This window comes from Staurois parvus, unplaced genomic scaffold (assembly GCF_062004578.1).
Source record: "Staurois parvus isolate SC_StPar_1 unplaced genomic scaffold, SC_StPar_1.0 ptg000014l, whole genome shotgun sequence".
NCBI lineage: Eukaryota > Metazoa > Chordata > Amphibia > Anura > Ranidae > Staurois > Staurois parvus.
In genome coordinates this window covers 2,523,050-2,537,387 of record NW_028317810.1, presented here as the reverse complement: position 1 = coordinate 2,537,387, position 14,338 = coordinate 2,523,050, and the positions used below count along the sequence as shown (strand labels likewise).

Here is a 14,338-nt window from a genome sequence, read left to right as displayed (position 1 = left end):
CGGCTCATGCAGTGACCAAGGGATAATGCACAGAACTATGCACCAGCCCACCAGGCTGGCATTCATGGTCAGGACCCAAGAACAGAGGAGAAATGATTTCCCTAGCTTCAGCACCTGGGAGGAAATCCATAGGTCCAGAGGCCATCCCATAGTGGGGTGTAACAGCATCAGGGAATCCAAAGACTGTCCCCTCTTTTCCCAGGCTGCCCAGACAGTCAATTGGAGGGGCCTGGAATGAAATTGGGAAAGGGCATTGCCACAAAAGGAGGCTACCATCCTTCACAGAAACGTCATGCAAAAGCAAAATCAAGGAATTTTTCAATTTTGAGCAAGTCTACTTGAGCCCGCAGAGCAAGGCACATCTCTTACTTGGAATATTTAGGTCTTACCCTGGATAAACTCCAACAACTACGTTAGGACTAAACCAAACCTCAAATTCAGAACTCACCCAAACCTACCTAGGAGTATGCACTGCGAATGACACACTGGCCTCCAGTAGAAAAGCAGATTGATTCCCTCTGAAGTAAGTTGTTCAGAGACCCTACAATAGGAATATCCAGGGTACACAGGAGCCTCAGGACCAGAGACAGGACCTTGGGGAACCCTGTTAAAGCTGCAGACAAACAGAATGGCAGGGCCACATACTGAAAGTGGCAGTTCTCCATTACAAGAATTGGTGGAAAGAGATCAAGAAACATCTAGGGCAAACCTTGCAGTTCGGCTTTGGAACCGTGAAGTTGTTAGATTAGAAATCACAAGACCTTTCACCCTCTGGAACTGGAATGAACAATCTTCAGACAGAAGACTAAACCCATAAAAGAAAGAAAAAGAAAAAAAAAAAAAAAAAAAAAAGAAAGAAGGACTACTTACTCTTTTGCAATCTATCAAACATTTGAAATACAGAAGGCAATGGGAAGCTCTGGAATTCCAGCTAGTAACCTCAAGCCACCATGTTGTGGACCCACTCATCTACAACCTCCCCTGCCAAATTTCTGTGAAGGTCTACAAATATCCCTGATTGAGGAACTAAGCACGTGGAAAATCTTTCAGGTTTCCGCTCTCTTTAGTACCCCCACTAGCAGGATCCCTCTCATGCAAAGGGAGCAGGCCTTAAGGCTTTGGCACACTGCTACAGCCACAACTGCCAGTTGTAGAGCAGCCAGAACCAACGCAAATGAGATTTTAAATAAGGCCTCCAGACATTTGTCCAAGACATCCTTTCAATACCAGGACCACATCTGCCAGTAAGATCAATACCAGGACCACATCTGCCAGTAAGATCAATACCAGGACCACATCTGCCAGTAAGATTAGAGTTTTTTTGAGCTAAGAGACCGCAAGATCTAATGGACACATATGCTCCCATTTCTTAGTGAATGTACTCTGCATGGAATATTGCTGTGCCAACATTTTTGGTGGAACAAAAACCTTGCCATACATATAATGGATGTCAAATTCCAATCGCCCGAAACATGTAGTTCTGGACGCTGGGCAAGTAGGTTTTTTTTTTTTTTTTTTTTTTTTTTTTGCCCTTAGCACCAGACACATCCGCTCCCCTCCCCTTCTCCTGATCCGGATGTGATGCAACGTCACTTCTGGGTCCCCGTTCGACAGATTCCCAGTCATTGAGGCCGGGCAAGAATGTAATGTGGTGTGATGTGCACCGCATTAAATTCAGTGTAGTACTGTTAGACCCTGCATGTTTTTTTTTTTTTTTTTTAAATGGAAGTTACACCCAAGCATATAACACCACCAAATTTTTCAAGGCCCCCCACCCCCACATATGTACGCACACACAAACGTAAAAGCACATACTCGCGCGCCTACACATGAGAACGACGATTGCAATACACGTTACATATCGCGGTGCACGCCAGAATGAGAGCAATAATTCTAGCACCAGATCTCCTCCGTACACTATACTGATAACCTAGAAGGGGTTTTAAAAGTGTCGCCTATAGAAAATATAGGGTACTAAAGTGTGTTGCCATTTCACGAGTGCACGCAAATTTAAGGTTTGACATGTTGGATATCTATTTGCTGCAACCTATTGAACCCTGATGAAGTCACGACGCACGTTACACAACGCGTCGGTACGCCATATCCGGTTCAGAACTACGTCACTTCCAGTCACGTGGGACGCATGTCCGAACGGAGCGGCCATATTGGTGTTCCCCTGTGTTCATGTGATACACCTATGGGATGAGGTGGAAGGTCTTTGTAACCAGGGAGAAAATTGTGAGTACAACCAATATGTAATAGAAGTGGCCTATAATAAACAATATTATACTATGGGAGCTCTGTTTTATGTCCTATATGACGTATGAGTGGAGGAGAAGTGGAGACCCTGTGATTCCCTGCTGAGCTACCGAAGGAGAAAGTTTGGCCATAGAGGAGATTAAGTAGCCTTTTGGCCCCTTGAGGGTCAGTGCGGGGAGGTGAGCAGGCACTGCTGCCATTTGAGGATTTGTGTGTGAGCACTAGAAGTGAAGATCACTGTTTTTTATCACAAGCTACACCTGCATGGACTTTATTTATTTATATATATATGTAATATTTATATATATATTTTTTGTATATGCACGTAGAAAAGCTTTTTATACACTTGTTCACTTTTTGAGCTTTTGATTATTTGTTCACTAATGAGCACTTTTTTTGTGAATGAGAAGAAAGATTTTATTGGAGGTATTAGAATATTTATCACTGGTGTGTTTATATATATTTATATATTTATTTAGTATTTTTCACTGATATATTAAGCATTCAGTTTGGTTTCTAATTTTATACACTATTGGTTGGAATGTTCCAGTGACCTACAAGGAACTAATAACACTATAGCACTTATATCCACTGATGGCACCTTAATATATATATTTATTGATTTATTTAGCGCTTCACTATTTAAGATATAACCTATTTTATATTTTACAAAAATATTGGATAATTTATTGCTTTTTGTGCACTAAAATTAACTTAAGTGTACTTCTTACTGAAATTTTGTGTTTCCTAGACTTTGATATCGTATGACATAAAAAAAAAAAAAAAATTGGAACTACCGCTATTCTATTCTCTAGGGCTTTCAGAAAAGATACAATGTTTGGAGGGTTTGTGTCATATTCAGGCCTAAAAAAATTTTTTTAAATGTGTGCAAATAACGCAAAAACAGCTCCGCCAGCGAAATGGATAAAAGATAAGTACGACACTCCCCTTTCATGACAGGCACCCAATCGGTGCTCATTACACTGCAAGGTCTCTCTCCTCCCTGCTAGTCCCCAGGTGTGGTGCTGGAGAGAGGCATAATGTGTGTGTGTGTGTGTGTCTCTCTATAATATATATATATATATATATATATATATATATATATATAAAATTGCACTGTTTTTCTATCTCTGTCTGTCTATCTACACACACACTTTAAAATAATTGCTCTGGGAGAAGAGTGGTAACAAACCCTTACAAGTATAACTTCAGTTGTAGGCACTGTGGAGCAAACGCCCTCAAAGTCCACAGCAGTAGGACTGAAGTTGTCCACAATTCTAAAAACCCCCATCAACATAGTCAGTACTGATGGGGGAATCCCTCCTGTGGAGCCATAACAGCCGCTAGCAATAATCGCATGTAAAATCCGACAAGCTGGTTGTACCAAAGTTGATAGATCAATCAACTTTAGTACATTCAGCCTGTCCATAAATAGTTTGAATCTCAAATCATCTGTGGCAGACTTTAGTTAATCTTCCCCTCAATTCGGCCACTTGATTAGAAGTCAAATAGCTTCCAGGCATCAGCACTGTCACATAGTGATAGAGAGTCCTTGACCCTGTGTAAACTCCAAAAAGAGCTACTTACACATAATCACTACTCTTAGGCCCCAACAGGAAAATGGAGCAAACAAAACATTACTATAAACAGTGTGAGGCTGGAACGCAAGCCTGTGTTGGGGGGGGGGGGGGGGGGAACAAACCACACACACACACACAACACACACTTCAGTGTACATTTAAGAGTTACTTGAATGTAACTTACAGACTGTGGAGGTCCTTTGCCACTGCTGCGCCCTCTGAAAAAAAAAAAAAAAATACATATAAATAAAAGACATACATTTGTCATGTTTTAAGCAGTAAGTGGAAGACTTGATATCCTATAAACAAGCAAATTCAGATCTTTAATTGAACATGCCAAGAACACAAAAAAATACCTTCACTTTTTTCAGTTTTGTTATGTTGCTGCAGCCTGATACTACAGTTGTTTAAACTCCTTTTTCTCATTAATCTACACTCAGTACCCCATAACGATAAAGTGAAAATAGAATTTTAGAAAGGTATGCAAATGTATGGAACAAAAACAAAACAAAAATAGGACATTGGAATAAGCATTCAGACCCTTTGCGACAGCACTTGAAATTGCAAAGCACAGATTTGGGGAAAGCTACAAAAAATTCTTCTGCACAGAAGGTCTCCAAGAGCACAGTGGCCTCCATAATTCTCAAATGGAAGAAGTTGCCAAAACCAGGACTCTTCCAAGAGCTGGTCGCCTGGCCAAGCTGTGCAATCGGGGAAGCAGGGCATTTGTAAGAGGTGATCAAGAACCAGTGCGATTCTGCCTGAGCTCCAGAGATCCTGTGGGGAGACAGGACAAAAGTGCCATAAAGCACAGATCAGTGGAGGGCTACAGTGTTGGTTGTCCTACTGGAAGAGTGGCTAGACTGAAACCTCCCCTTCAAGCAAAACACATGAAAGCCCAGTAGGAGTTTACAAAAAAGCATCTGAAGATCTTTCAGACTGTGAGAACAAGCATTCTCTGGTCTGATGAAACCAAGATTGAACTGTCTAGCCTTAATTCTAAACATCATGTCTGGAGGAAATCAGACACTGCTCATCACCTGCCCACTACCATCCCAACAGTGAAGCATGGTGGTGGAAGCAACATGCTGTGGGGGTGTTTTGCAGCAGCAGGGACTGACTGGCAGAAGAGGAGCAGTGTATACAGTGACTGGCTGTCACTATTTGTCAGTGCCGCTTTTTAAATGCAATTGCCGGGTTTTTTTAATTCTTCACTATAGTTCAGAGAATCAGCCGTCTCTTTCCCTGAGCTAAAAAACAGTTTCCTTTAGCTCCGGGAAAAGTGACAGCTATGGTGAAGAAAAAAAAACAAAAAAGCAAAAAACCAGCAATTGCATTTAAAAACCAGCACTGACAATAGTGACAGCCAGTGAGAGAGCCTCTCTGTATACACTGCTCCCTCACCGATAACACTGCTCCTCTCCTGCCCCTTCATTGCGACATTGTCCCCCCTTACAAAGATGGCCTGTCACTCACATGCTATCACATAGGGGACTAGTGGTCCCCTATGTGATAGAAATAAAATCATAAGTTAAAAAAAAAATAAATAAAAAAAAATATATATTGGATAGTGGTGCACCGAAATGAAAAATTCTGATACTGAAAATTCAGAATACATGTGGCCAAAAACCGAAAAGTCTATGTGGGGGCACCCAATTTTTTTTTCTACTTTCGTGTACACACACACACACACACACACACACACACACACACACACACACACACACACACACACACACACACACACACACACACACACACGAAAGTAGAAAAAAAAAAAAAAACAACAAGAAAAAAAAATTGGAGCCTCCCCAGCCCCACATATGCAGATGTTTTGGTTCGGTTTTCAGCCACATGCATTCTGAATTTTCGGTATTGGAATTTTAATTTTGGTGCACCACTATCAAGTATATTTTTATTTTTTTTAACTTATGATTTTATTGCCATCACATAGGGGACCACTAGTCCGCTATGTGATAGCATACGAGTGACAGGCCATCTTTGTAGGGGGGAGGGGGGCAGTGTGTGCAAGGAGGGGTAGGAGAGGAGCAGTGAATACAATGAGGGAGCAGTGTATACAGAGAGGCTCCCTCACTGGCTGTCACTATATGTCAGTGCCGGTTTTTAAATGTAATTGCTGGCTTTTTTTCTCCACCATTTTAGCTCGAGAAAGAAACTAAAAAGAATCTTTGTTTCCTTTAGCTCAAGGAAAATGACAGCTGATTCTCTGAGCTATAGTAAAGAAAAAAATAAAATAAAACCCAGCAATTACATTTAAAAACCGGCAGTGACAGTCACTGTATATACTGCTACTCTCCTGCCTTTCTTCGCCCACCCACCCTTCATATGCAGTACACACAGTCCCCCTGTATCGGCACAATTTTTCCTATCAGCAAAATGCAGATAATGCCATTTTCAGCCGAAATTTCGGTGCATCCCTACTATCAAGTACGTGATATTTCAGGTTTTTTCTAAAACAGACATTTATAAAATGTTGTCATTATGGGGTACTGAGTGTAGATGATTGAGAAAGAAAAAAAAAAAAAGGGGGAAGGCGTTTGAGAGAGATTGATTTACAATTAGAATTTTTTTTTTTTGTAAATCAATCTCTCAAACCCCTTCCCTTTTTTTTTTTTTTTTTTTTTTTTTTAAATTGTAAATCATTTGAAATGCACAGCCCTGTAGCCTTGTATGGCAAGACATGCTCCTGCTCCTACTTCGGCCAACAGACTGAATGGAGACTATCCACTCTTTCCAGTGAAGACCAGGAGCTCAGGGAAGCCGCACAGAGGGCAGGAGCAGTTGTAAACTACAGGTTCTAGGTAAAAATTTTACCAAATCATTTACTGGGAAAGGTTTTTATAGCGCTCAATGTTAATCTACAAGACAACAAGGATTTAATACACATTAAGGCTAGAGTCTGAAAAGTTATACTAAAGACTGCAATCATCTATTCAGGCACATTTAGAGATCATCCAAAAAAAAAAACTGTATATAAAATCACAGCAACTTATGCTATGCAATCTAGAAACACATGCAGCACCAATTTAAAAAAAAAGTATGCTTTAAAATGTCCGCAAACTATGCAAAGATCTCCAAAAGCCGGGAAATGCAATAAAACTACTACAGGGTCAGTGTTATATGCAGTGAAGCTCCCTGCTTTTAGGTTCACTGCCTGTAACCATCATGAACAACATGCAGTCAGACTTCTAGTGAAATCTTCCACACTGAAAGTGAAAGGCCATTTCCCCTCACTCCCAGAACACTCTGTTATGAATATGTGCAAGTATCTAGAGGGTTCAAGAAGACCATTGTAAAGATACATTTCAAAGTGTTCCCTAGAATACAACACTATGCACATTTTCCTGCAGTGTTCATGTAGGCCAACAGTATCCAAAACCTTTGTATTCTTAAGGCACTTGCCTACCGGGCACTTATACCCCCTTCCTTACCAGGACAATTTTCAGCTTTTACCGATGTCGCACTTTGAATGATAATTGCGTGGTCATGCAACATTGAACCCATATGAAATTTTTATCTTTTTTTCCCTCACAAATAGAGCTTTCTTTTGGTGGTATTTAATTGCCGCTGGGCGTTTTACTTTTTGCGCAAAAAAAAAAAAAGAAAAGTTTGTTTCTATTATAAAATTTTGCAAACAGGTAATTTATCTCCTTCACTGATGTGCGTTGAAGAGGCAGCACTGATACGCAGCACTGAAGGGCACTGATAGGCGCAACTGCTGGGCACTGACTGGCAGCACAGGTGGGTGGCACTGCTGGACACCGATCATCAGGGCACTGCTCATCAGGGCCCTGATGATCGGTGCCGATCCCTGCTCTGACAAACTGCCGGTTCTCAGCAGTACTTTTCTCACGCTCTCTGAGGAAAGTGCAGCCAAGAACCGGCAACTGCATTTCCCTGTGATCAGCGCGTCATTGGACACGGCTGATCACGTGGTAAAAGGCAGCTGTGATTGGCCTTTTACCACATCACGTGATCAGCTGTGTCCGTAGGACACAGCTATCACAGAGATCACTGGGTGTGTGCAGGAGAGCACGTTCTGGGAGGACGTCACATGACATCCAACCAGAACTGGCCGGCCGCAGTGCAGCTGTCATTCGGCTATCTGCAGACAGCAACTAGTTAAGTGGGAAGGACTGCCGTACTAGCCTATGACATAGTACAGGGACGAGCCAGTCTTATTCCTTTAGGTTGGCTTTACATTATGCAGCCCAAACATACCAATCTTTAAAAATGAGCTGGGTTGCCATTTTTTCCTTAATGGCACTCCCATTCATCTGTAAATGCAGCAGGATTGCAGGTGCAGGAACTGCAGGGAAGTCACATGGTACAAAAGAAGCATCAACAGCAGGGCTCTTACTTCACTTTCCATTCATCAGCATCAGAGGTTGGTCATCAGCTCTGAGGAAAGGGATTCGTCCCCGAAACGCACTGACAGTGAGAACACCTTGCCCGCCGTTGTAGCTATTGTCATTTTTCTATGCTTTTTAGATACATGCTTCGTCTGTGAGTATGTTTTTATGATTTAATTCCTACAATAAACCTTGGATAATGCACTAGGTGTGTGCGCCACCTGTTTTCTCTCTATCCAGTGGCTGATTTCCCCGTCTGAGGAGGGCTGCACCCCTGGAACATTTCCTTTTGGTTGTCGCTGTCCTGGTACCCTTGGCTTCCCTTTTGGCTGTGCATATCCTGAGGCGCTGGAGAGTACATACGCTACAAAAGAACCATGCAATTTCCCCATGGCCGTGTTTAGAAAAAGCTCCATGAACCTGCCTATTCAAATGAAAGGGCTACCGTGCCGCCAACTCCGCAACAGTGTGAACCTAGCCTTAAGGTAACAGAGCTACAGCTACACTCTGGGGTTCATTTACCAACTTGAGTTCCAGAAGGTTTTACCCCCTTCATGACCAGGCCAGTTTTTGCTATTCAGCACTATGCTAACTGGCAATTGCGTAGTCATGCTGTACTCAAATGAAGTTTAGATCACACACCTCTCTTTATTTTTGTTTTTTATTCTACCTAAACAAAATAAGGCTGAAAATTTGGAGGGGGGAAAAAATTCTTTATAAATTTAGACCGAAATGTATTATGCAACATGTCTGTTAAAAAAAAAAAAAAATCCCAATAAGTGTATATTGGCTGGTTTGCATGAAAGTTATAGCATCCACAAACAATGATATATACTGGAATTTAAATTTTTTTATACTAGTAATGGCAGCTGTTCAGTGATTTGTAGAGGGACTGTGATAGTGCAGTGGGCAATCTGACACTGTGGGAACTGACTGCCACCTCCAATGACACTAATACAGTGATAAGTGCTAAACTACACGGTCACTGTACTAATGACACTGACTGAAAGGGTTAACATCTAGGGGAAAATCAAGGGGTTGTGTGCCTAAACAAGTGTTTGTGTATGCAGAATGTGCTGCTTTGTACTGCAGACTGTTTCTTTTTCCTGCAAAGCAGGGAAAAACAAAATCAAAGTGATCAATCCCTCTGTTCATGTCAAACATATAAACATTATAGCTTTTATAAAAAATTTTCCAATACAAAAAGAGCATCTAATGAACACCAAAATAAAAAAAAACTTCACCAATACATAAAATTCCATTTGCACAGTCTTATCCCCTGCCCCCCCCCTCCAGTTACCCCAGTCCATATCCGAATTCCTAGTTTCTATCCTCCGATTATCTATATCCCTTCCCTCCTATCTCCTTCTCTCAGTCAGGTACTCCATTAGAACTCCCTCTAATACTCTTCCACCCATATTCCAGCCAGTTTCAAATATCTTTTAGAGGTTTTGAAAAATTAACCAGCTACTCCATTTTCCTAAAATTTTCTCTTCTATCCTTCTCAGTATGACACAACGCCTCCATCCTGTAGATATTTTCCCACTGTTAACCCAGTCATTTATTCTTGGTGGGTCTGGGGCTAGCCAGAATTTGGGAATCAAGCCCTTAGCTGCACTGATTAAATGATATACTAAACTTTTTCTAATGCAGTTTTATTAACCACTAGCCTACAGGGCACTTATACCCCCTTCCTGCCCAGGCCAATTTCCACCTTTCAGCGCTGTGGCACTTTGAATGACAATTGTGCGGTCATACAACACTGTACCCATATGAACTTATCATTTTTTTTGTGACAGAGCTTTCTTTTGGTGGTATTTAATCACCTCTGGGTTTTTTTATTTTTTCTTAAACCAAAAACCACTGAAAATGTTAGAAAAAAAACAACATTTTTTTCTTAGTTTTTGTAAATAAGTGATTTTTCTCCTTCACTGATATGCGCTAATGAAGCTGCAGTGGTGGGCACTGATAGACTGCACTGATGGACACTGATAGGTGGCACTGATGAGGAGGCACTGGTAGGTGGCACTGGTGGGCATTGACAGGCATCACTGATGGGCACTGAAAGGCAGCACTGATACATGGCACTGACACTGATAGGCGGCACTGATTGGCATTGATAGGTGGCACTGAAAGGCAGCTCAGATGGGCACTGATATGTGGCAGTGATGTGTACTGATATGTGGCACTGACACGTGGCACTGCTGGGGCTACACTGATCATCAGTGTACATGTCCCCTCCGCAGAAAGCCAATTACCGGCTCTCCTCTCCTCTGTCAGCGTGACAGCTCGAGAGGAGAGAAATGCCGATAACCGACAATTCCCTGTTTACATGTGATCAGCTGTGATTGGACACAGCTGATCACATGACCGAGCCGAAATCTTCAGCTCTTTCCGTGATCTATCATCCGCTGTGTCCGAGGGACACAGCGCACTGCCGATCGCCGTGTGCTCCCTGAGCTGCGCATGCACGGTGAGAATGGGAGGACGTCATATGACGTCCTCCCAGAACAAGAGAACCACCTTGCGTCCGTCATTGGACTATATGGCGGGCGGGAGGTGGTTAAAGGTTAAAATTTATAAAATAAACATGTCCACGGGTTTCTCTGTACATTAATCCCACATACAGGTGTACCTCGGTTAACAAACGCCTCAGTTGATGTACTTTTCAGTTTGTGAATGAGTATCCACTGAAAATAATGCCTTTGTTTACGAATTTTTTCGCAATATGAAGTGTATGTCGATGCTGATTATTAAAAGCAATTGATGGCTTTTTTTTTCTCTTCACTATAGCTCACAGAATTAGCTGTCACTTTCCCTGGAGTCAAGAAACTAAAAAAGAAACATTGTTTCTTTTAAACTCTTGGAAATAAAACTCTTAGGAAAGCGGCAGCTGAATCTCTGAGCTATAGTGATGAAGAAAAAAAAAAAAAAAAAAAAACTGCGTGGGAGTTCCCCCCCTCCCATCCATACCAAGCCCTTCGGGTCTGGTATGGATTTTGAGGGGAACTCCCACACCAAAATTAAAAAAAAAAAAAATCCATACCAGACCCTTATCCGAGCATGCAGCCCGGCAGGTCAGGAAGGGGGGGGGGGGGGGGGTGTTGTTGAGAGAGCACCCTCTCCCCTCCTAAACCATACTAGTCTACATGCCCTCAACATGAGGAGGGGGGGTGCTTTGGGGCACAAAAGCACTTTGTCCCTATGTTGCTGGGGACAAGGGCCTCTTCCCCACAACCCTGGTCGGTGGTTGTAGGGGTCTGGGGGCAGGGAGCCCCCAGATCCCGCCCCCCCATGTGAATAAGTATGGGGTACATGGTACTGCTACTCATTCACAAAAGTGTAGCATGAAAAAAAAAAAAAAAAAAAAAAAAAAAAAAAAAAAAAAAAAAAGGACAGGACAGGACACGGTCTTTACAAGTCCTTTATTAAAAGAAAATAAAAGAATGTCCCCCGCAGTAGATCCAAAGTCAATCACGATGACCCAGAGACCGCACCCCCCAATGATGTCACATGGGGCGGGGTCACTTGGGTGATGTCCCCAGGTGGCCCCGCCCCCTGCATATTTAAGAACTGACAAACCACCGGAGCCGGCAGACAGCTGGGGGCCATCGTCAGAAGGGGAGCCTTTTTTTTTTTTTTTTTTAATTCTTTTTTCACATGGGGAGGGGGGTAGGATTTGGGGGCCCCCCTTGTTAACGGGGGCTTCCAAATTCCGATAAGCCCCCTGCCCGCAGAGTCCCATAACCACTGGCCAGGGTTGTGGGGAAGAGACCCTTATCCCTATCAACATGGGAACAAGGTGCGAGAGGGGGGGGCACTCGCTCGTCTCCCCCCCTGACCTGCCGGGCCGCATGCTCGGATAAAAGGGTCTGGTATGGATTTTTTTTTTTTATTTTGGTGTGGGAGTTCCCCTCAAAATCCATACCAGACCCAAAGGGCTTGGTATGGATGGAAGTGGGGGACCCCAGACCATTTTTTTTATTTTAATTGCCAGCAATTCTTCTATATTCAGTTGTCAGTGGGGAACCCCGCTGACAGCTGAAACATTAAACACATGGTTGTCACTACTAAAATACCGCATGACTTGATAAGTACTCATGTAGTATTTTAGGAGCGTTTACTTTTTTCTGACCTCCAGAACGGATTAATTGATTTTCAATGTATTCCTATGGGAAACAGCGTTTCAGTGTACAAATTTTTCACTATACGAAATAGTCCCACAGAACAAATTAAAATTCGTAACCTGAGGTATGCCTGTATTTCCTGGATATATTGTAATATTCCCTTCTGGTATTCCTGTATTTTCAGGCAATCCCACCATGTACCATTGTTCTCTTTTCCCCACATCCTCTCAAACAAAAAGTAGAGGTTTCACCTTTATGTTGATGTATCTTACTCGGTGTAATATACCATCTAGCCAAACATTTGTAATTCGTTTCAACTGTGCTAATCAAATTCATCATCTCGTGTTAATTTGAATATTTTATTCTTTTGTTGCTTGTTCAATTTTGTTCCAAGCTCCTGTTCCCATTTTTCCAAGAACTGGGGAGGATTCGCATCCTCCATATCCACAAGACTCTTATAAATCCTGGAGGTGCCTTGTTTAGGAACTATAGTTACATTCAACAGTGCTATGTCTGCACACTTTCTTACCCTCGCCAAGACAGGTTCCAGGAATAAAACAAATAATGTAGAAAGTGGCCATCCTTGTCTGGTTCTCTTATACAGTTGTGGCCAAAATTATTCAACCCCCAATGCTGTAAAGGGGTTTAGGGACTATAGTGTACATTTGGAATTGTATTCAGAATCAAATCCTACAAGGACGTTGTAACTACCCAAATGCAACTAAAATGACATCAATTGTTTATGTAATACAGTAGTAAATGGTTCTTATGTGGTTTCTTCATTGCCACAATTATTCAACCCCTTAAAGACTACCACTCTGAAGAACAGAGGTTCATACAGGTGCTTTCCATCAGGTATTGAAAACACCTGTGGATGTCACCGAGCAGCAATCAAGCATAATAAGCACCAATTAGGCAGCTTTAAAATGACTGTGATACTCAGCTCCTTCTAGACATTTACTGGTGTGGTTACAAACATGGTGAAGGCAAGAGAATGGTCCAGGAAGACAAGAGAAGAGGTGATTTCTCTTCACAGGAAGGGCAATGGCTATAAGAAGATTGCAAAGATGTTAAACATACCAAGAGACACCTTAGGAAGCATCATTCGCAAATTCAAGGCAAAGGGCACTGTTGAAACGCTACCTGGTCGTGGCAGAAAGAAGATGCTGACTTCGACTGCTGTGCGCTACCTGAAGCGTAGAGTGGAGAGAAGTCCCCGTGTGACTGCTGAGGAACTGAGAAAAGATTTGTCAGATGTGGGTACAGAAGTTTCAGCCCAGACAATAAGACGCACACTGCGTAATGAAGGCCTCCGTGCCAGAACTCCCAGGCGTACCCCCTTGCTGTCTCCAAAGAATAAGAAGAGTCGACTGCAGTATGCCAAAAGCCATGTGGACAAACCACAAAAGTTGTGGGATAGTGTTCTGTGGACTGATGAAACAAAATTAGAACTGTTTGGGCCCATGGATCAACGCTATGTTTGGAGGAGGAAGAACAAGGCCTATGATGAAAAGAACACCTTGCCTACTGTGAAGCATGGTGGAGGGTCAATCATGCTTTGGGGCTGTTTTGCTTCTGCAGGTACAGGGAAGCTTCAGCGTGTGCAAGGTACCATGAATTCTCTTCAGTACCAGGAGATATTGGATGGAAACGTGATGCAGTCCGTCACACACCTGAGGCTTGGGAGACGTTGGACCTTTCAACAGGACAATGATCCCAAGCATACCTCCAAGTCCACTAGAGCATGGTTGCAGAGGAAAGGCTGGAACATTTTGGAGTGGCCATCGCAGTCACCAGACTTAAATCCGATTGAGAACCTCTGGTGGGACTTAAAGAAAGCAGTTGCAGTGCGCAAGCCTAAGAATGTGACTGAACTGGAGGCCTTTGCCCATGAAGAATGGGCGAAGATACCCGTAGATCGCTGCAAGACACTTGTGTCAAGCTATGCTTCACGTTTAAAAGCTGTTATAACTGTAAAAGGATGCTGTACTAAGTACTA

At 42.6% G+C, this 14,338-nt stretch overlaps 1 protein-coding gene across 5 annotated transcripts in view; it reads right to left on the bottom strand.

The window, feature by feature from the left end:
• Positions 1–14,338, bottom strand: part of ATXN2 (ataxin 2) — a 107,001-nt gene that overhangs the window by 68,779 nt on the left and 23,884 nt on the right. For all 5 annotated transcript variants that reach the window (XM_089676790.1, XM_089676806.1, XM_089676784.1 and 2 more), the window contains exon 2: positions 4,024–4,057. In XM_089676790.1, the coding sequence (XP_089532916.1) occupies positions 4,024–4,057 (34 nt within the window). The remainder of the gene's footprint in view (positions 1–4,023; positions 4,058–14,338) is intronic.